The sequence below is a fragment of the Poecilia reticulata genome, linkage group LG4 (genome assembly GCF_000633615.1).
Source record: "Poecilia reticulata strain Guanapo linkage group LG4, Guppy_female_1.0+MT, whole genome shotgun sequence".
Classification (NCBI taxonomy): domain Eukaryota; kingdom Metazoa; phylum Chordata; class Actinopteri; order Cyprinodontiformes; family Poeciliidae; genus Poecilia; species Poecilia reticulata.
The window spans coordinates 20,282,838-20,306,298 of NC_024334.1; the positions used below are offsets into that span (position 1 = coordinate 20,282,838).

The 23,461-nt window shown below is 42.8% G+C and overlaps 2 protein-coding genes across 4 annotated transcripts in view; one reads left to right on the forward strand and one right to left on the reverse strand.

The window, feature by feature from the left end:
• The window catches only part of plpp3 (phospholipid phosphatase 3), a 37,259-nt gene extending 28,393 nt beyond the window's left edge, over nt 1-8,866 (reverse strand). The window contains exon 1 of one of the 2 annotated variants that reach the window (XM_008407385.2): nt 8,269-8,866. In XM_008407385.2, the coding sequence (XP_008405607.1) occupies nt 8,269-8,407 (139 nt within the window). In that variant the 5' untranslated portion in view covers nt 8,408-8,866. The remainder of the gene's footprint in view (nt 1-8,268) is intronic. The other variant, XM_008407384.2, reaches the window with a different exon arrangement.
• A 1,717-nt stretch (nt 8,867-10,583) lies between these two features.
• On the forward strand, nt 10,584-23,310 carry prkaa2 (protein kinase, AMP-activated, alpha 2 catalytic subunit). 2 transcript variants are annotated; one of them, XM_008407381.2, is made up of 10 exons: nt 10,584-10,683; nt 12,302-12,443; nt 13,395-13,488; nt 14,496-14,640; nt 15,977-16,064; nt 17,094-17,318; nt 18,068-18,230; nt 18,459-18,797; nt 18,885-19,011; nt 19,578-23,310. In XM_008407381.2, the coding sequence occupies exons 1-10, from the start codon at nt 10,584-10,586 to the stop codon at nt 19,826-19,828; spliced, it is 1,674 nt and encodes a 557-aa protein (XP_008405603.1). In that variant the 3' UTR covers nt 19,829-23,310. The 2 variants fall into 2 exon arrangements, with proteins under 2 accessions (XP_008405603.1, XP_008405604.1); XM_008407382.2 differs by lacking the exon at nt 10,584-10,683 and adding an exon at nt 11,471-12,145.
• Nucleotides 23,311-23,461: the final 151 nt, after the last annotated feature.

The window sequence follows — 23,461 nt, forward strand, 5'->3', positions numbered from 1 at the left end:
ATATACAGATTTAATTAACTAGTAGAGTGACATACGAGAGTAAAGTATTAATTTTACGACTTCATTCTCAAAATATTATGTATTAATTCTTGTTATTGTCATTATTTTTGTCTTATTATAGCCACTCCTGTCAAAGTTTAGACCTGCTGTCAAGAAAAACTCTTACTGCTGTGACACATGGTGGTGGCAGCATCATGCAGTGAGGTTTCCTCACTGCATGATGGACAGGGTAGGTTTTAGTGGAAAATGGATGATGCTGAATACATGGCAACCTGGAAACCTGATAGAGACTGCAACACACTCCACCACATCCCAGCAAGACAGCAAACCCTGAACATACAGCCGCACTGACGACGGAAAAATCTACACAAACCTTTTAAATCCACGTGTCACATTCCTTTCCCGTCACAATTATGTTTAACTTTGTGTTGTGCAAAATCCCAATAAAAATCCCTTCCGGTTTTTTTTCTTGTCTGTGACATAATCGGATGTGGTGAATAGGTCTTTATCTGAAAGAGAATGAGTGTAAAAATCTCCGGCAGCGTGTGAAAGCATCCCAGAGTTCCTGTAAGGTGGCGGCGGTGCTCTTTGGCGCGTTCTCTTCACTGTATGCAAACAAGATGAGGCTCAGTGGTTGCAGCTCAGATAAGGTCAGCGCCAATAAAGATGCTGACCTGATTAACACGAGATAAGCGGCGCTGCTCGACAACGCGGCAAGCCTAAGCTACCGCCACGCAGAGCGGCCTGGCCTGGAGTTCTCAGTCAGAAGATCCTTATGCTCTCTCATCCTTATCCCATTCACTATCACCCCTGCCCCACTCCTCTCCCTCCATTTCATCCTCCGTCTGTCTGCCACCGGCCAACTGGTCCTCGTTAATGAAACAAAGAGCGCTGGGACGCATCAAAAGGGGCATTGTTCTCTGTGAAACAGTGAAATCTCCCTGACCCCCCTCCCCGTCTCCTCTCCACCCACAACCCCTTCATTCAATCTCTGGATGAGCGCAGTATGAAAAAAGAAAAATACAGAGGATTGTAATGCTATAAGAGAAAGTGACAGACAGAGGGGGGCCTGTGTAGCAGCAGGGAGGCCCCCCGAGGAAGAACACAGAGAGACGCAATGAGGCCTACAGCTTCATGTCGTCTGCTGCCTGAAGCTGACGATGAACGAAAGATGCAGAGAAGAAGAGGCAAGAAAGCAAACAGAAACCCTGCTGACACTTTCTTTTTTTTTTTTGCAGTTGCGAACCTCGTGATTTACCTCAACGCCCACACAGAAAAACTGCGTAAAACACATATTTAGAATACTTTATGGAAACTTCAACGCGAAGTTCAAACACATGCACGGACCAGTGCTGACAGAGGTTTACAGCAGAGTCCTGCCCAGTAATCCAAGATGCTCTAAATAAGCGGTCTGAAGGTGTTTATACAGGAGGGACATAATCACAGACAACCGCGTGGACGGAGGGTTTACTGCCCCGTCGTTGGAAAAGCGCAAACGACGAGCCATTGTCTTAGTTTTATTGTGCAAACGAATTGTTTGGCAGTTCAAGGAGATGAATGTGTCTGATCCGTGCAAAGAATCGAGGCGCATCAGTCAGCCTGACGCCTCCGGCTCGCCAGCGGGAACCCCGAGGAACGCAGGACACACGTGACTCTCATATTCAGACGCGTCGGCCCCCACTGTCCGTTTAATGACAGTTCTTAGCCTCTAAACCTACATCATGAACCCCCAAAATACACACACTCACACCCACACGCCTCTAATCACAGCCCTACGCAGACTCTTCCCCCAGGGGTCTGTCTTTAAAACTCGTGCACGGACCGGCCACATGTCCCCAACGACGGGCCGAAGATGGTAAAGAAACATTATTACCCCGTCTGCTCCCCGTCACACCACGCACAAACACACACATACGACCAGGCGCAGTATGCAGACTCTGCATGCCAGTCATTTTTGAGGAGGTAGTAGCCACTGTTGCCACAAACATCTGCTGATCTTTATCTTGTTACATAATGCGAGGATTCTCCTCTGCCAGAGGACGCTCGTCACCTTCTTAGCTTGTCCTTACCTCACCTTGGCCTGCAGCCATGGGGCAGACACTGAACATTATCCTTTACAGGTACACACTGCTATGTAATCACACCAGGGGGAGTGACTCTTGAACTTTTTCCACACTCAGCCATCTCACCACTAGATCCGATCCAATATCTATGTCTGTACCGATCCCAATGTTGGAAAAAAATTCTGGATGGCGACAATATGTCCGGTCTATTTAGCCCAATTCTATGTTTTGTGCTCTGAGTGACGTCCAGCTTTACTTTTTTGTTTAGCGTTATATTTAGAAATCCTAATCGCTCTTTATGAACCATTAAAGGAAGGTTTGTTGGTTGTTGTTGTTTTTTTACATCGACCAGTGCCAAACCTTATCGGTATTGGTATCAGAAGTGGAAAAAGTGAATTGGTGCATCCCTACTTCTTACCTGAAATTTGCATAGACTTTGTTGGAATTTCATGTATAAAGCCAACACACAGTAGAGCAGACTTGTAAAGTAGAGGAAAATAAATCTTTTGTTTTCAATTGGTTTTCTAAATACAAATCGCAAAAGTATGGAGTGCACTTGTATTTAATCCCATTTATTCTGATTCAACAAATTTAAAACCAGCGCAATTTATTAGTGGATAAATTCAGCTGTTCTGTGAAGGCCTCAGGGATTTTTTTTTGGGGGGGGGGAAGATCAAGGAACAAACAAATCAGAGGGACGGTTTCAGAGAAGTTTAAAACCGCGACGTGTTGTGAAGAATTTCTGAAGCTTAGAAATGCCACACAGCACTTGAATTCGCCATTCTCAAATGCACAGAAATTGGTACTAGGATCAGCAACAGACCACAGGAGACACGATAAATGCTGAAAAAGGCGCTCTGAGTTAAGACAAGTTTAAAGTCAGGCCTAAAATGGAACGAAATAGGACAATGAACTGAGAACTTTCCAGAGTTTGATTTGTAAGCATTAAATGCATTAGGTTTCTGTGTTTGCCAATCACATAAAATCACAATAAACTACTGCTTTATGAAGTTTTTGGTTTTAATTAGAAGAGTCGGTGTACCACAAACCATTTATCTTATGAAAATCAGTCTTTTGTGTTACCTCTGAGCTTGGCAGACAGCGACACAGAAGACATGAGAGAGTTCGGTGGCCTCTCCGTAGTATGAATAAATAAGTAGCTATTTGTCAAAAATGATCGGTTCTGACGACTGTCGTCCCTTTTCTGGACTAAAAATGGTCTCTGTGAATTAACTTTCTAAGCAAGAAAACTTCTTTTTGGTCCCTGCACGCTCATGCAGCACTAAACATATTTGCCCTTAGATTAAGGTCAGCAGTTTTGGATAGGAGCCTATATTTGGGTTTGTGTGCATGGACCTCCCACTTTCTGTTTGATTACAGTTTGCTTGTAGACACTTGGCAAATAGTAGTTATCTCCTGCTCTCTGAAAGCTGGGTTTCTAGGAAGTGCCACACAATCCTCTAATTCAAATGTGACTTATTTTCTAGAGCTTGTGAAATGAAAATGGAAAGCATAAACATGCATTTACCTAAATTGTTCTTCTGCCTGTCCTCCCCCCTCCCCCTTTCTTATTTATGACTCAAGGCTTTCTCTTGGCAATTAAGATGAGGATGGAGTGACAGAGGGAGGGGAGCAGAGGCTGGAAACAGATTGTGAGAGGAGAAAAAGAAAAAAAAAGACAGGATCTGATTTCACAACCACACCTTCCTCCGACCCACACTACCTTTCCGTTTCCCACCCTTTCCTGAGCTCCAAGACACACACACACATCCTGTGCCCCCTGGTTCACTCACTCCCCCAGATATCTCAGCAAGAGTCTCTGGGCAAAAGAGGAATTTGAGAAATTCTGGAAAACATTTGCTCCAACTTAAAGCATCCAAGGCCTGCATGAAGAGGGGAAGGGGGGAGTTTACAGGTTAAATCTCCAGCTTTAATGACGGGACTCGGTGACTAACTGTTGTTAAAGGTGGAGATTTAGGGTTAGTGCTTCAGGGCCCAGTGTTGAAATGGATTCCCCCCTTAATGCTTTATAGATCACAGAACTTCGGATAATGGATTCGAAATGCTTGTGGCATTTTTAAGACACAGAAAGAGCCTCAAATGCGAGCCGCAAGACCGAGCGGCAATCCAAAATGGTCGGACGCGACCTGGAACGCAGAACCACGTCTGCACACATGCGAACACGCAGCCACACAATACTGTATTTTCCTTTGCATTGTGTAAAACTTAATCAGAGTTTAAGTGCAGCCTACACTTAGAGAGCACGGCTTCCTGAGAGCTCGGGTGGCCGCACGCTTTTCGCCGAGCGTTTTCACAATAAACATGTTGCGAAACTGCCCGCCGCCGCCGGCTCCAGCGGACAGCGCGTCGCCAAAACGCCAGAGAGCAAAAGTCGGCAGTCTGCGTATTTATAGTGCGAGCGCGTGGTGCTCGCTCTGTAAGGGGCTGGAAGGGGAGCCAGGGTGAAATCAGCACGTACAGCTCAGGCTCAGCTGCCGGGGATCATAAGCGGTGACTCTGGTTTTCAGCAGCTGGGTGAATTTGGCTTCATGTTTTCCCGTTGCATATGTAATCTCAGCCTCAATTACAGTGCTGGGACGAAGTATTGTCTCCCTAACAGATTTTCTCTGTTTTTCTTTTGTTGTTGTTGTCAAACTTATATGTTTAATATCCATCCATATATCCATTGTTGATTAAAAAAAAAGCAACAAAACTACCAATTGTGCCATTGTGAATACACTTTTGGTTTTTTTTTGTAATAAGAAGAAGATAAGCTGAGTAAATATAAAATGCTACTTTCAAATTATTTATCAAGGGAAAAAGCCACCTAAACCAGTAATTGCCAACTGTACTGGATAGATGGTTGTGCCGTCAAGCGTTTATTATAAAAGGCAAAGGGTTTTTCTACACAACTGTGGGAAAAATTTCACCGAATTGTTTTAATTCAGCCACACTGGGAGGTTTTCCAACACCTCCTATCTGTTTAAGGTCATTCCATGTTAATTCAATTAACTTCAAGCTTTGACTTTGACTTGGCCAGACCACGTTTTTGGCAGAGAGCACGATCCAGAGTTGCTTTAATTACACCCAGTCGTCTAGGGTAGACCCAGACCATCACACCACCACCACTACATTATATTGTCAATATACTGTTATTTTTCTGAAAACGCCATGCCGGTTTATGGTATGATGCAACAAATCCAAAACTTTAAAAAGTTTCGGTGACCTCCGGGACAGTAGCTTAAGGTGTGTCAGAGCAATTTTGGTACGACGGTCACTTCAGGGATGGTTCCTCACCGGTCGATGTTTTCCACGTTTGTGGATAAGGACTCTCACTGTGGTTCTCTGGAGCCCAAAAACCCTAAAAAGTGACTCTGAAACCTTCTCCTAGTCTAGTAAATGTCAGTGGATTTGCTTCCCATCTGTCGTACATGCTTTTAGATTGGGGCGCCTTGGCCTCCTTAATGTTGTCAGGCAGGTTCTGTTTAAATGACTCCTTTATGCAGGCCTGGCAGTGATTAAGCCTGGGATGTGGCAACTAAAGCTGAACTCAGCTAAAAAAAAAAAGTTAATCTCCGCTAATTAACGATTTAACAACGGCAGCAAGCCAGTTTAATGCCGATAGCCTTTGCCCATTAGAATTGAAAGTCATTACTGCATGTACTCAAGTTATCTTAGTTTGATATTAAAAGTTGTTTGATGATCTGAATTGAGTGTATTTTTTTTTTCACAGCACCATAAGTGAAGTCATCTTGATCAATATTTCCCTTGTGTATTACGGACAACCAGACTTATTATGTATGCGAAACAGACTCATTAGCGGAGCCTGAGGTTATGTGACGGTCGGGTTGGCTGAAAGATGACACTACCCACACTTAGCATGTGTGGACCGCAGCTGGTTTGGTGTTGACTAATTAAAGGTAATGGTACATTAACGGCACACGAGAAGAACGCAACCTTTTTCTGATACGCAGCGGACAAAAGCTGCTCAACAACACCAGGCCTGCATCTGAGCCCCCTGCACATTCCTCACTCCTCATTCAGAGCGCCTGATAACCCCCACCCTCCCTTCTGTTCTCTTTTGCCCCCTCCCCTCCGGCCCCTACACCCACCCACCTACCCCCTAAACCGCTAAAGTGGGCCAACCAATAATCACCCAAGAGCCAGACTTGTGTTTAGCATGACAAAGGCGAATTTGTGCGCCCATTTGCAATTGTGTGTTTACATGAGCGTGTGTTTACAGGCGTACATGTGTGTGCGTGCGGGCATGTGTGTGTGTGTTTGACTTTAGATGAACCAGTAAAGGAAGTTGGTTTTGTGCAGGAAATTCGCTCCACATGTGCTCGAAGCTCTTCCACATTTATACGAGCGCAGATGAAACGCCGCATCTCTGTCTGGGGGTTCTTTAACAGGCAAGCCGATGTCAATGGAAAACTCTGCATCTGTTTGGCAGATCCGCTGTCACTCTGGAGTGTTTTAGAGGGGAACATGGAGTTAATATGCACCATTTGTAGCAGCCCGGGCAGTAAAAAATAAAATAAAAATTTGCTTCTGTGCAGCAAAGTCAAATTCTCTGATCTGGTGGCGCTGTCGCCGGGACTCCCACCTGCTTCCTCTGAAGCCCACTCAGTCATACAGCAGGTCAGAGAGGCATTCCTCGGCCCCAGCACCTGCTCAAGAAATTATTCCCCTGGACAGAGAGGGAGAAGGAAAGTGATTCGGGGGGAGGGGGGCGGTGGGGCAGCTGGGCAGAGATTCGCAAGGTTTCTGGGAGAGAATGTGGAGAAGTTAAGCTCAACTCCTATAATCCCCTCCAAAAGAAAAAGAAAAGGGGAGAAAAGAAATGAGGGGGAGACGAAGGGGACTGAAGACTAAAAGGACCGGGCAACAGTGACAGCAGCCAAAAACAAAGCAGCTATCAAAGAAACACACACACACACCAAGCGAGTCCAGAATCTGGACGGGACACCCACTGAATACCAAGTTGGGACTGACTGCACAAACTGGACGTCACACAAACAAGCTCACACCACCGGCCTCGCCTCTCGTTCTGGGACAGTTCGTCAGCTGTAAATCGATACCGATAGCGGTCAGGCTTTTTCCATCGACATCCCTCATCTCTGAGTTAGGACGTCTCTAGCCTGGGGGGCACCTCTGTGGGTTAAAGTTCACATGAACAGGGTAACTGGGGCAAGCCGTGGAAGATGGACTGGGAGGGGTGGAAACAGGGGCAAAGGGGGTGGACTGACTATTTTTGAGGGCAGTAAATGAGGGCAGGTTAGAAGAGACTGCAAAACATTTGTATTAGAGTTTCACCGATCGGGCTTTTCTTGACCGGTACTGATTCCTGCTTGTTTTGTTTTTTTCAGCTTTACTGGATTTGACCGAATGTTTTTAAGTCTAAGGGCTGCGACACCTGAAAAAGAAACAAATGGGCCGAGGTTCAAAGTGATCAAATGACAAATGAATAACAAGATTATCCTCAATTTTGCATTAAGCAAGTCATCTTCACTGAACTCAAAACCAAGTTTTCTTAGTTTAGAAGCAGATTTTACGGCATTCGATCAATCGGAACCGATCAGGGGGCAAATGACTGGTGCATCTCTGATCTTTGCCCCCACCCCAACTCCCCCCCAGGGCATGCTGGCAGGCTCCTGATGGAGCCACAGAGTACAGCCCGAATGCTTTGAAATGATCACTATATTAGGCGATGACAGGGCATTTCATCTGCAGCTGTCTCCACTGAGAACCCCCCCCCCAAAAAAAAAAACTCTCCACCTGCCAGTAACACAAAGTGACACTTTTTTTTCCTCCTTTCAGACTGGATGAGCTCAATGTTTTCATCTTGCTTTACTGCAGTTTTCTGGATATATATATATATAAAAAATAATATGTGTTGGTCCTTTAGAGAGAGAAAGGTGTCAGTGGACTGTTTAGTGATTGGCTTCCCTCGCTTGCCGTGCCCTGTTGGAGCTGGATGATAAGGGGATGCTGACGATTAATAACTTGTCTAGCGCTTGCAGATGGCTGGCATAAAACAAAAACAACTTTGAAAACGATAACGCCTTCAGAAAGCGCGGGGTTGTGCTTTGCTTATCCACTTTTGGAGGTGTTTCATCTTTTTTTTTTTTTTTTTTTTTTTTGCATGAGAGCCGCTGTCAATGCAAACCCTTAACAGAGATAGGGAAAGTTCATGTAAACTTACCGAGCAGGAGGCAGAAGATGTCGAGCGCTATGAGCAGCTTCTTCTTGCTGGTGTCCACGCCGTTGTTGTTGTTTAACGTAGAGCTTCCGCCGTTCCTCGTCTCTTGGGCCATCGCTTTCTCATACACGTACTGTTGCATTGAAGAACTCGCAGTTTTCGGCTCGGAATCCCGCAGCGCGCTGCAGGTCTTGGAGGAGGAAGAGGAGGAAGAGGAGGAGGGAAAAAAGTGTCAGGATCTGGGAGAGTCCTTTTAAATACTAAGCTTTCCCACTCGGAGATACCGCGGCGTCTCTCGGTAATGACGGCTTGTCGTGGATTATAGAAGTAAGAGAATAAGAAGGGGGAGGAAAAAAAAGTAAAAGACAAAAATGGGGGGGGAAAAAGTAGGTGAGCGTGAATAAAAGTTGAACGGATCCGCGCAAGAAAAAGTTGCCGAAATGAATGGAAAGCCCGCTCCCCGTCTATCGGTCTCAGCTCAAACTCTTGGAGTGAGAGAAAATTGTGCTGCCCATCGAAAGCCGCTCTGGTTATATCAATCCTTCCTCTCCTCCTCCTCCTCCTCCTCCTGCTCTCTTCAAGTTCCCCCGGCAGCTTCAAGGCTCGGCCCTCCTCCTCTTCCCTCCACTAGCGGTGGGCCGTCATCCCCTGCATGGATATCTTTCTGACTGAGCTCTGATCGGACAGGGGAAGCAGCGGCCCCCGTGGCCCCCGTGACCCCTGTCCAGGCGCACCGCGCTTAGGATCCGCCAGGCCCAGGGTGTGGATAAATAGCGACTCTACAGGTGATGGAGTTGCTAAAAAAATAAATAAATAAATAAAAGAAGTTATGTCTATAAACTTTATCTTTCACATTACATAAGAAAATGCGACATGAGAAAATGCGGGATTTAAGTTTAAATAGCACATATATACAAGATACGGGCTATGCATCTATATAATATATCTATGTAAGCCTAATAGATGTTTTAAATATAACCTTCCTGTCCCAATCCTGGTTTAAGCTCCTCCAGCAGCCAGGTTGATACATTGATCAAACACTGACATCTAGTGGTAAAATTGAAGTAGTTCACATTCACTGGTGAAATTCTTTTATTTATTAATTAATTATTATTATTATTATTATTATTATTATTATTATTATTATTTTATATCTGAATCAGTTTTACTGGCCAACTTTGTGGACCCAAATAATAATTATAATCACGGTACGACGTTGCACATAATTTAAATGTATACATTGTTGTAAGAAATATGTAAATGTGAATGTACAGTACGGTTAGCTTATAAAATGTCACCTACAATTTATGAAAGCCCGCACTTAATTGGCAAAAGAACAGACTCCTCAATACAAATAACGTAGAAAAATCTAACATTAAAATAGGCTACTATTCATAAAAACATTACATACATAATCATGCATGCGCACAATTCATTGACTGAATGATAAACCTAACATTGTGTTAGGTTTTACGTTGCGTGTGTGATGGACACATTTAGCGATCCAGACCCACAGTTTGGAATTATTGTAGTCTGGCCTTTAGGGCCTCATAGTATTTATTTATTTATTTTTTATGTAGGTTGCATGCTGGAAAAAGTAAAACAAAATAAATGCAAATGACATTTGCCATTACCTAAAAACCACTTAGACAAAATGAAGTCTGGACCTTTAATCACTAGACGGCAGGAGAGCCATCAAGTTAAAAGCCTCTTAACAAATTTACATTTTTAGAAAGAAAAAAAAACCTACATTATTGGTCCAGCTGCTAAAAAACATATTTTCTTATAACTTTAACAAGTCGATGAGTCATTTAGTCCAGACTTTGAAAATAAGACTTTGTCAGCACGTGTGCTCTGACTAAATTGGTTCCTCCTCTTTTGATTTTTGTAGTTTTTTTTTTGCATTCCCATCAAGTATGAACATCTTCCATGACCCTGTTGAACAAAAACATCCCCATAGCATAGCATAATGCTGCCACCACCATGTTCCAATAAGGATGTGTTTTGATTATACAGTTTTCACGGAACAGCTGTATTGAAATTTGAATCAAATTACACAGAGACGGTTTTCATTTGATAATGAGACGACTTCTGGAGGGAATTGATTGCACTATTCTTTGCTTGGGGATGGATGCTTGTTTCTAGCGTTTCCATTCATCTCAGCAGCAGCGGTTCCAAGTCGTCGGTGATTCCTCGCGGTGAGAAGAGTCAGAATTGTCCCCGCCCCTCCGTGCTGCCCCACAGACAGCAGGCAAGCAACACACCCACCGCACCGCAGCGCACCGCGCGAGCGAGCCCAGCCGTCCGTAACGGAGAAGATGGCAGAGCGGCAACAACAGAAACACGAAGGCAGGGTAAAGATCGGCCATTACATCCTCGGCGACACGCTCGGAGTGGGGACGTTCGGGAAAGTGAAGAGTTAAGTCATGTTTTCGTGTCACGTCAAACATAAATGTGTGCATTTGCGGCTGTCAGTCGGAGTAGTTAATGTTAGTGGCCCTGCCTCCTGTCATAGCGTACCGTGTTGAACTTGACAGTAAGCAGTCAGCGTAACTCTACGCCTTTAGAGGCGGACTCGGACTGGTATTTTTGCGTAGAGGTCGCCTGCGAATTCGACCGCTTCAAAGTCAAATTCTTTCACCGAAGAACCTCTCGGTAGCCACAGTTATCAGCTGTGGCAGGTGTAATAACACGAAGGGGAGCAGAGAGTCAAAACCAAATTTTCACACCTTTACATTGTTGTGTTAAAAGAAAAAAGAAAAAAAGGAACCTTTGTGTGACGGTGGGATTTTTAATCAGGACTATGACGGACGCATGAACCGTCCAGTTTGGTCCTAAGAATAAAAATATAGTTAACGGATTTTAAGGTAGCCGTGCACCGGGTGGTAGTTCAGTATGGTTACACCGGGTTAGGTTTTATTGTCAAGGCAAGAAAGCCATTCACGTACGCTTAGTTGTGCTTCAAAAGCACACTGCTGGGTATTTATCTTCTCTTAGCTAGTTTTGGTGCTCTCACAATGACCTTGTGAGCTCGTTCACCCTGCCTGTTTGCTGAGAGTGTAGCTTAAGTTATGTTTTAAGCTAACTCACCTTTAGCTGCTATTTATACCATTTATAACAGCAGGTAAATCATAAAAAATGATTTGTAAATAGATATTTTAATACCGAATTAGAACAATTGTAAAAAAAAAAAAAAAAAAAAAAAAAGTTAATTGCATTTAATGTTTTATAAATGTATTATTTGTTTCATCCCTATAGGTAAGCGTCGGCAGCTAAAAATGAATAAATAAAACATAAAAATAAAGCTTTGACAGTTGCAATAATATTATCAATTCACAGTTTCTGACAGAAAAGTCCGACACCCCTCAACAAAGACAGGAACAATACGAGCCAAAACGCATGAAAATCACTGAAGCCTTCCTGTAGTTATTGCATTAATGCAAATTTTGATTTAGTTTCAGTCTTCTGAATAAAACATAGCATGGTTTTATTCAGAATTTAATTGTCTTGTAATTTTAGTTTTAGTCTGCTCTTAACTGAACTGTGAAGTTATAGAAGAATGGATTTCTAGAGCTTTCTACATCTTGGGAAAAACAAAAACATTTGCCTAAACTTAGGTGAATTACTTACCCTTTTAATTGAAACAACTTCAAGTCCCATTGGCTTTAAAAAAAAAAAAAACCAGTCTGCCTTTCCACGCAGGTAAAATTAGACAGGTTGATCTAGTTTTTTGTATACCAATATTCAGTCTTGTATGAGTATTCATTATGCAAAAAAAGGAGAAAAAAGTACATTCTGTTTTAAAGAAATAGAATGCAGGTTTCAACCCGTTTCATATCTTTTTGTTTGTGCCTCTCCCGAATTGATGCCTCCCTGAGCGGTGAGCCTATTCTCCACATGAACAGTGCCACTGAGCCCAAAATGTTTACACGGTTGCAGTTTCACAAATTATCTCGTGTTGTTTTGCCCACACTCTGCGCTCAATTCTCCACATATTTATGAAACCGACGCCCTGTTTGTGTTTTTGCTGTTGCAGTCGGACAACATCAATTAACGGGCCACAAAGTCGCCGTGAAGATCCTCAACAGACAGAAGATCCGCAGTCTCGATGTTGTGGGGAAAATCAAGCGGGAGATCCAGAACCTCAAACTGTTCAGACACCCCCACATCATCAAGCTGTAAGTGGAGAGTGGCAGCAACACACTCCTCAGGCTGACAAGCAGCTGGCTTCAAACTTATCGGCGCTCTATAACCGGCTGCGTTTAATGCGGGTGTTGTGCTATGTTGTGTTGCCTGTTTATGGTGGCAGGGCTTCCTTGTTCCTGCGTGTTTACTATCGCGGTTCTGTACGGGTCATGCCTACAGGGTTCCCACGAGACAGAACACACAAAGACAATAACATCACCTCTTTCGTAAACACACACAAGCACCCATGCGTGGACCTACATGAAGTAATCTACTCCCCTTTTCCATTTCAAATCTCTGCTTAAGATGATAGAGGGTTCTTGAAATCCTAACTTAGAAACCATTCAGGTTTTTTTTTTTAATCACCCAACAATTTCCGTGTTATTTTAAGGTGAGGGTCGGGTTTAGTCCACACTTTCACGCTCTTTGGTGGTGACAGATATGTGAGCGCTCAGGTCTTTTCCGGGAAAGCTGTGTGACTTAGACAGAGGCGTGTATTTCCAGCATCTTCTACGCAACAACAAGCAGACCAAAGCAAGGTGGATGACCCAACACGTTCCAGATTGATTTGATCAACTTTATCAATTTGACTTTATTGGTTTTTGAAAAGCTTTGCATGTTTACATAGAGGGGAAAGGATTGAGATTTAGTTTGGATTTATTTCCCCCCCACGGTGCTGGGCCTGTAGCGCTCCACTATCAGGAGTGAAGTAGATTGTGATGAAGTGCAGAATCTCCCGAAAGCAGCAATTTGTGAGGTTGATCTTGCGGCGTAATAAACCCGACCTTTATGAAAGGATTACCTGCACCAGTCGAGGTTTTGCTGATATTTTGTGTTCTCAGTCAAGTTGGGCACAAATTCTCCACTTATAAACGGAGTTTAGAGGCAAAGATGTGATTCAGATTGGAGTGAGCTCATTTTAACACATTGTGTTCTTGTTCCAGCTACCAGGTAATAAGTACACCAACAGATTTCTTCATGGTCATGGAGTATGTGTCTGGAGGGGAGCTGTTTGACTACATCTGCAAAAACGGAAGGGTAAAACATTATTTTCTGTCAATTCTAACGTATAGATTAATATTCATAATTACTTGGTTAAATTATGAAGGAGATTTCTGAAGTGGGTTAAATAGTTTACTTTACAACAGTTCTGTTAGCTTTACCTAAAAATACTTATGAAGAATAAGTCAATGACTCAGGCGAAACCAGACTTCAAACTCAGCTCATATAAATGCAACATAATTCCTGTCATGTATTTATAAATTTCAGGAAAATATGTTTTATTTAAATATATTCCATTAGCATTTAATTTAGCTTCCTGTTGCTCTGTTACCTGAATTTCTTTGAGTTTTTGAAAGTATTGACTATGTGCCGAGTGATTAGCTGATTTGCATCTTCCATCAGTTTATGTTTTACAGTGGCTTTTAAAACCTCTTCTGTGACTCATATCTTTCAAAAACATTTTAAATACAACAGTTATATTCTTTACAGAGCAATTAGGTCCAGGCTAAACAAGTACTCTTCAGATTTATATTTATTTTAAAATATGTTTTTTGTATGTACTTATAAACTGAAGTATGTTTTTTCTTTGTTTAGATTCACTCCATAATTCTGTTAGGACTTGTCCTAAAAGGAGATTGTTGAGTATTTGAGCATAACTAGAGTTGATGAGGGAAAAACAGACTGATTTTGATCACTGGCCAATTTTCTTGTTGATTTCTAACAAAAAGGCATTTTTTCACTTTTCTCAGAATAGTAATGAGATGTCATGTTGATGTTTATCACATCTAATGCACTGCCCTCCAGTGGCCAGCAAGCAACTAATGCAGCTTTAACTATTTGCATGGCAACACTTTCAGTCTGTTTACGAATAAATCTTGGAATACAGCCACAAGATCAGACATGAATTTGTTACCGAAAGAATGTGGGGATATTTTCTCAGTTCTCATGTCTAACATAGGACCTTCGATGAAAAGAAAAACAGAAAATCAAGCTGAATTGCCTCACGTGGTCTGATGCATTTTAATTCCCGCTGTGTCCCTCAGGTGGAGGACTCGGAAGCTCGCCGTCTTTTCCAGCAGATCATCTCGGCTGTGGATTACTGTCACAGGCACATGGTGGTCCACAGAGACCTCAAACCCGAGAACGTCCTGCTTGACGCCAACAAGAACGCCAAGATTGCCGACTTCGGTAAGATCCCATAGAAATACACCATAAAGCAGCGGCGTCCAAATTGTACCCTGGTGTTTGATGTACATACAAATGTATTTTTAGTTAGGGCAAAGTTATCACAGACAAAGTAAAATTTGTTTACGATAGAAAAAGTTAGCAAGAACACCAATTATTTGTCTTTAAATAACCACATTTTTTGCATTTTCTTGTAAGAACCACATCTATCTACCGACTTTTACTCAAAACTTGACTTTGCTGTCCTTAAGTCTTCTTTTAATTCATTTATTAAACTTTGTTAAAGCAAGCATTCACAAAGAAATCTTGATGTTGCAGCTCAGAAATGACTACATTTTGTTCTAGTTTTTCAAACTAGAAATCTAGGAAATTTTCCAAATTTATTTTAATAAGATATACCTTAGGTTTTTGCAGGTATGCCTTATTGCCTGCATACCAATGAAAAAATATCTATAATAATTTACACTTCTCTTTCCAACAACAAATCTGACTACTTTATTTGTTGAATTAAAGTGTTGCATAGTTAGTTTATTGCCGAGTAGGTTCATTTTTTTGGCCCTTGACGATTTTGACCTATGTGACCAAACGTTTGGACACCCCTTTTCCATAACGGTTTAGAGGAAGAATACACATCAGAGTTACTAAGTAAAACTTTGATTAAGCTTGAGTTGCATCACTGTAGTTTTGCACCGAGTCATTCAAATACGAATGAGGACGTCGTCAGAGTCCTGTCGGAGAATTCATTTTTCCGGTTGAAGACAGAATGGCTGATGCAATATGACCAAGAAAGAAGGAAAATATTTTCTGAAACAGGCGAGGGTCCTCGTGCGCAGCCAGACGTCCCTTAGCAACGGCCAGGTCTCATATCAAGTCTGGCAGGACGCCTTGAGGCCCAGTGTCATCTGATAGGGAAGGAGTCGGCGGGGGGTTTGAGGGTTACAGCGGGAGAAGTGTTTTGGCTCCGAGCTAAAAGACTCTGGTGAGCAGAGAGAAAGAGAGGGAGTGCTCAGGGACAGATAAAGTGAAGGTCAGCAAATCGCACCGTGTCTGATGTTTGGTGTTTGGCACAGGCTGCGTTAGTCAGAGAGAGGCTCATCCAATTAGAGGAGCTTTGTGTTTAGAGCTTAGGCTCTTGGCGGGTGAAGGATGATAAAGATCTCAAGGTGTCCACAGTGTGTAACTCTGCCCTCGCTGCATGGCAATATTCAATTTAGCCTGTCAATATTGAAGGATTAAAGGCAATAATTTGATCACGGGGGGCTCTTTGGGTCTTGCCTGTTACTGTCAGAGTGATAAAAGACGGTTGTTAATGTGTGCTTGCCTTCTGATTGGTTTACAGGACTTTCAAACATGATGTCAGACGGAGAGTTCTTACGAACGAGCTGTGGGTCGCCCAACTACGCGGCTCCGGAGGTCATCTCAGGAAGGTGTGTGCTTAGATTTGTAATCACATGAATAATTCAGATGGATGCTAATAGGTATTAGGCTGTCAGGAAACACCTTAGTCACCCCTCCTGTCTTTATACACTGCCTGAAAAATAGACGAAATAAGCAGAAGCAGTGATTTGTATATAAATCTGCAAACCTCTAGGATTCTTGCCTGCTAAAGGAGAAGCCAATAGGTTTGCTTTTGGTGTTGGCTGCCTTTTGTTCCCTTCTGGATCACAATTTTAAAAAAACTATCATTATCTAGGTCCAAGTTATTCTTAATACTGAATTGTCAGAGAGTTTTTGATCATTGTCAAGCTTAATATTATGCCCTTACTAATAAAAAAAAAGTCAATTTCCTGCTTTTATTCCTGTCACAAGGTGCCTTGTCCAATATAAAAAGTGTTGGGTTGTTTCGAAGAATTAGAAACGGAGAAAAAAAAGCTCTCATTGTTGTGAGAAAAATACAAATTGAAAAGTATTTCAATTTGTTGAGATTTGGTTCTTTAAGACCTCTTTGAAACAATGTTATGTTTTTGTCAAAAATGAAAGACAAAAAATTGAGGAGTGGCCCAGTACTTTCCCAGACTATAGTAAACAGACCAGTGAATAATGGTCCAGTCCAACCTTACAGAGTGGCTTGTTTCATAGCAAGATATTACGTGTTTATATCTAATCTCTAGCCACTTTAAGCGTAATTTCACAGTTACCTCCGTATTGTCACATTATAGACTAAGTGTATTTTACTGCGATTTTATCAGTCAAATTCGAGGTCATCCATCGTTGTGAAGAGGAAGGAAATGTTATTTTATTTTTACATCTTCACAGCAAAAAAATCTGGAGAAGTGTGGTGTGCGTTTGCTCTTCCCTGTTAACGGAGTTCCCCTCTCTGTAAATGAATATCAGCATAAATAATGTTAGAAACACAGACGCACGTTAAGGAATATTCTCTAGTCGGATGAGACCAAAACTGAAACCTGGCAGTCTGCTAGAAGCTTCAGACAAAAACACAAGTTTGTGTCTTCCAGGCTGTACGCAGGCCCAGAGGTGGACATCTGGAGCTGCGGCGTGATCCTGTACGCGCTGCTGTGTGGCACTCTGCCCTTCGACGACGAGCACGTCCCCACGCTGTTCAAGAAGATCAGAGGAGGCGTCTTCTACATCCCCGAGCACCTGAACCGCTCTGTGGCGTCGCTGCTCATGCTCATGCTGCAGGTGGACCCACTTAAGAGAGCCACCATCAAAGACATCAGGTAGCGAGTCAGCGCTGTGTTCCGAGTCCAATTGAATCAGCTGTTTAAAGGCTTTGAGCCCCGAGGATTTGCTGCAAAGCCGGTTTGGTCCCAGTAGGGAACCAGAAAGGCTCGGTGTTTGTTGAACCTCTTTAAACCTGTTGTATATAATGTTGCCCCTCCCCTTCTGGTAGTAAAAGTGAATACCCAAACAAAAAACACTTTTGACACGTTGTAATGACATGCCTTTAGGCAAACGTCTGAAAACACTATAGAAATACACATCTCTCTAACAGAGGCAATCAAGCGTTCACGTCTGCCTCGGGTACTTTCTCCTTTGGGAATGAAAACTCTTACCACCTCTAATCACTCCTTCTGGAGACTTTAATCTTTCCTCTCATCTCGTCTTTTCTTTCTAACCTGAAGAAACCAAAACTTTTCTTAGGCACTGCTTAGGTTTTCTGCTGTAGATGAATCTGGCCTCTGTGTCACACATGGTCTCTTGTTAGCTCTGGTAAAATCGTCTTTGGTAGTTAAATGCGCTATTATTTGTGTGTCCTCTCGTCTGCTCTTCAGTTTATCCTACAGGTTTACCAAAAGCTGCAGATCGGAAGATATTTTAGCTCATGTCTCTCTTCGATCTCTAATAACATCTCCAAATGACCGTTGAGAATCTTGTCACTTGAAAATTCCTACACCAAACACTTTTTTTTTGCAGCTCTTGTACATCAATTATTACTTTTGCACGTGACCTTTCCTTGTTCCGTCAGGGAACACGAGTGGTTTAAGAAGGACCTGCCGGGCTACTTGTTCCCAGAGGACCCGTCATACGATGCCACCGTGCTGGACGAAGAGGCGGTCAGGGAAGTGTGCGAGAAGTTTGAATGCACCGAGTCTGAAGTGGTGTCCAGCCTCTACAGCGGAGATCCACAGGTACCCAGAGCCATGTCAGAAAATACGCAGCAACTTCTTCATGGGTCAAAACAGCAAATCATCTGACGATCATTTAGTCCTCTCCTCTCCATCCTCCTCCCTCACACCAGAAAATATCTAACATGTGCAAAATATTATTTAGAAACTTTCACAATTCTATAAATTGAAACTGATTTTCAAAAAAAAAGTTAAACATTTCACTTCCAATTCCACCTCTGTGTTTTGTAGGATCAGTTAGCAGTAGCTTATCACCTCATCATAGATAACCGACGCATCATGACCCAGGCCAGCGAGTTCTACCTGGCCTCCAGTCCTCCGCAGGGCTCCTTCATCGAAGAAGGCATGCCGCTGCCCCCCGGCGTCAAACCCCACCCAGAGAGGATGCCCCCGCTTCTGGCCGACAGCCCCAAATCCCGTTGTCCTCTGGATGCCCTGAACACAACCCGGCCCAAACCGCTCGCTGTGAAGAAGGCCAAATGGCACCTGGGGATCAGGAGTCAGAGCAGACCGTACGACATCATGGCTGAGGTGTACAGAGCCATGAAACAACTCAACTTTGACTGGAAGGTAACAGTGTTTTTTTTTTTTTTTTTTTTCTTTTTTGTAAGGTCGTAAAGTAAACAGGCAGGTCTACGTTTGGTTACCGTTTGGCAGGTGGTGAACCCGTACCATCTGCGGGTTCGCCGGAAGAATCCAGTAACGGGAAATCTGGTGAAAATGAGCCTGCAGCTCTACCAAGTTGACAACAGATCCTACCTCCTCGATTTCAAGAGCATCGATGGTGAGTGGCAAACATATTTCTGCTAAAAATGCTAAATTAACCGACAAATTTTTTAAACTTTTGAATAGATTGCATCTATGGTTATTACTGAGACTTGATGACCCAAATATATTTCTGCGTTGAAGTTCTCTAACTGAGCTTTGGGAATTTTTCATTTTGCCCCTCTTACCACTCTGCTCTGCGTGTGGAAGTTAGATAAAAAAATGGTTCACTTTCTTATTCATTTGCAGCAGTTTTTTTTGTTCATCACAAGATAAATATCTTGTGATGAACCAAAAGATGAATATCGCAAGATTTTCATCACAACTATTAAACCAACTATCAGGCTTTAAGTAATATTTTCAGAAGAGGCAGTTTATACATAAATGAGCCTTTTTTTAAAAAAAACAACTGGACTGGATAAAGTGAGAACATGTAGTCAGAAATACCCATTCAAGGTGCTTTCTCGTTTAGCTCAGCCCTGTGAGGCAAAGTTAGCAACACACTTTGAGGCTGGTTTCATAGGAATTCAATGATCCGTTACCTAACGCTGCTGCCTTGTTGATCTGCCGTGACGTTACCCACAGACGACATCATGGAGGCGGTTGGCTTTAAATCTGGGTCGTCCACCCCTCAGCGGTCGGGCTCCACCGCCGGCCTCCACAGACCCCGACTGAGTATCGACTCGGCCAGCCCCGCCATTGACCTGCCCCAGCTCAGCTCCTCCCTGCCAGGCTCGCTGTCCGGCAGCTACCCCCTGCTCGCCGCGCGTCAAGGCTCTCACACCATGGACTTCTTCGAAATGTGCGCCAGTCTCATCACCACGCTGGCTCGCTGATAACCTGCTAAATCCCAAACTGCCTTGTTAACCCGGAAGTCAGTGGGAGGGGAGCGTGTTTCAGGGCTAATAGCTACAAAATGTGAGATGCATCAATAAACTTGTGGAAGCCAGAGAATAAAAAAGAATAAATAAATAAGGGAGAGGTCAGAATCCCATCAGAGTGGGCAAATGTCGAGTTTACCGTCACAAATCCCCCTCAGTCCTTTATCAGCTGCGTCAACATGTAACGACCGAACATCCTGCTGAGTTGGCCTCAGACGCTGATCCGAGGTCAGTTCTGCCGCTTGTCTTACTGATCGCTGTTGCAGCTGTGTCTGGAGGACCATTACTTCATAGATATCAAGTTTTATAATGCTAGTGCAGAAGCTTTTTGTTATCCATGTATATTTATATTTTATTGTAGATTGAAATATATATACCAAAAAGAATATTATTTAGATATCAGATTCATATTTATTTTTAGATTTTCTTTTTTAAAACACTAGTTTTATTCGAAACATCTCCACTGAACAAATTATTGAATAATTTAACGAAGCACGACAGACAGTTGGACGCTACATTGATTTTTCTGCTTGAAACTGCCCCGTGCCGCACATACACACACACGCACACACATACACACACACACACACACACGCTATCTCACCGCGTCACACACCTGTGTCATTTCACCCGACGCTCAGCACGTGCAAAGGCTCTGATAAAGCAAGCTGCCTGAACAGAATTTCATTTTAGAAAAACACAGAGGTCCGTGACATCAGGAAGTCGGCGCTGAGCTGTATAACAACAGATGTGGCTCTGGAACGCTTCAGGGTTACAAACATCTTCGCGCTAACTTTTCAAACCGTGACTAAAACACTTGAATCGAAGTGAGGCGGTCAATCTGAAGATTAGCAACTCTGCGTGTGTGTGTGTGTGTCATGTGAGGTGGTGTGTTACTGCCGCAGGAGAGCAGAAGCCACAGAAAACTCCCCACAGATGCCTTAAAGAATGCAACGCAATGTTTATGTGAAAGCTTGATGTCAGAGGGAGAGTTGGTCGTCATATGTTTTACATTTAAAGCCTGGAAGGTCAGAGATGCTGGAGTCAGAACAATCCAACCTCGACGTTATTGTGTACTGTTGCCATCTGAGCTGCTGTCTGCCCCGTTTGGTTCCTCTTGACTGTTCCGTCTGCACCTTCACTCCTTATCACTGGGCTCAGCAGTTCACTGCTCCACACTGCAGGAAGGCTCACAGATGTTACCGAATGGATTATTTCAGATCTGCGTCCACGAACACTACAACTTCATTAATCCCTTTGACGCTCTAGATAAATGTTCCCCGTCACATTAATACATGTCAGTTTTTCGATTAACGCAGAGAGCGAATGTGAAATGAAAACTCATTTAGACTTCATTGTTTCTGATGGGAATGGTAGATTGTTCTGCTGTTTGCAGTGAAGCCGAGGGATTTCACTCTGAGAAGCTTTAAAAAAATACCTATTTGATATCCATCAATGTCGCCTAGATCTTGTAAATTTGTGATTGGCTGCAGGTCTCAGTGTGCCGGAAATGAAGAACAGCGTATCGGATAAAGCTACAGTGCCAGTCAGAGGTTTACATTCAGCTATCATCAGTGTGAATTTCATTTTACTTTAAAGCTTTTAGTGACACTTTTGTTTGGACTGATATGAATACAACACATTTGTTGTGTTATATCTAATCCAAACAGGGTCAAAGTTACCATTTTTAAAAAATTCAAAATTCTTGTTTTGAAACGCATTGAGATTTCCAGATGGCTGCTGTAAAGTAAATCTATCCTGGAAAAAGAACTGCGGATGAGTGAACATCATTGAAATGATAATACTTATCATGGGAATGCAAACTTCTTACTGGCACTATGAGTGAAGGTTACACTGTGTTACTGTTTTCATTTAGTAACTTTATTGTTTTAACATTTTATCTTTCTTGTGTGCGTTTGTGTCGGGTCATGTGTAAGGCCATGGTCGAGCAGAATGTGGCCTGTTCAGGTTCTCTTGTAAAAACCCATTTTGAACCTTTAGAGGATGTAGATTTCTGCAGGTTTTTTTAGTGCATCTTATTCATTTAAAAGTAACTTATTGCACGACTAATCAGTTCTTCTATAAAGCATTGATAACTTTCTAGGACTGTCGTATTTTGGTTAAACTATGACACGCGTTTATCGCTGAATGCGTTTGTGTCGACCAAGTTGTTTGTTCTTTCTTAGTACCGACTGTAGTCAGTGGTTTGGATTCTAAGTGCCGTCGGAGCGGTGGAGCTGTACTTGGTGTGAAAGGTGCTTCTTTAAATTGAGCTTTAAATCACTTTTTTAATCACCTGAGCCTGTTTTACATTGCGATGATCTCCGACTTCAAAATATTGTACATCCCAGGAGAAACACTAAACTTTAAAAAGGTAATATTGGCACACGGCGGTGGATCTTTACAGTGTAATGTAACTAAGCAGAATTATTTGATCAGTCTACAGTAAGCCTATTTTAACCTTTTAACTGGAAATCATCAAAACCAGTAAAGGTTTCCACTATCTGAATCTCCATCGTCATTAGCTACATACACAAAAGCAGGAGAAAAATCACCCAGGCTGCAACTCATTGACTTTTTTTCCCCCCTTTCTTGTGCGCCCACACCACACCCTTAGCCTGCCACCCTGGGTGGTGAGCCACATCCCCTGTCGCTAAATCTACCACTGCTGGAACAACTGTGACATGTTACTGCCCAACACTCGTCTACGTGATGTTGAAGGGTTTGAGTCTGGACCTCAGGACTGGGTCTAAAGTCCGTCCACTTTGAGTTTTAAAGGGAATGAAGACTTTCTGAAGCAATTTTCTTTGAAACAGTGCAAGCTGTACTTTTTAATCCTCTGCTGAAACCCTTTATTACTTGCATACCTGCAACATACATGCGGCTGTATAACCCAGACTCTCTTCACAACACAGATTCTGTCTATAAATATGCATTGGCCTGCGGTACTGCTGCCCAAAGAAAACATGGTGCACAAAATCTATGAGGGTTCTACAGAAGAGTTGGGTCGGATGTACACAAACTGTTCTCGTATAACCAGTATTTACCAACAGGTGTAGCTCTCTACCTTTGCAGCTGCAGTGGTGTGTTACTCATGAATCCTCAGCAACGAGCCAGCAGGCCTCATGAAATACAGATTTTTACCAAAGGGAGTTTTCCACTGCAAAGCTGTCCTCTGTCTAGCTGTAGTTAAATAGTGACCTTAAACAACCCCATCTATGTTGTGAGTGTGTGTGTGTGTGTGTGTGCACATTACTTGCTGTTATTTTGTACAAAGGTGTTTTCCTCTGTCTGTGTATGTGTGTGTGTGTGCTTGTCTTTCTCGATCTTTGTGTCTAAGATTGGGGTTTGGACCTTGTTATGCACTGCATGATATTACTGTTATGACTTGCACTTTAAGGAGTATTTATTCAAATAAAAATAAACATGCAAAAACAGCGACGTCGTTATCGAGTGTCTTTCCACTACCGAGCTTTTACACACACATTTCATTTTTATTTCGGTTTGTGAGGACGCATCAGAGGCACGGACACATGCGGAACCGTTAAATTGTAGAAAAGAAAGCTGGATGTTGATGTTTTTGTCCAA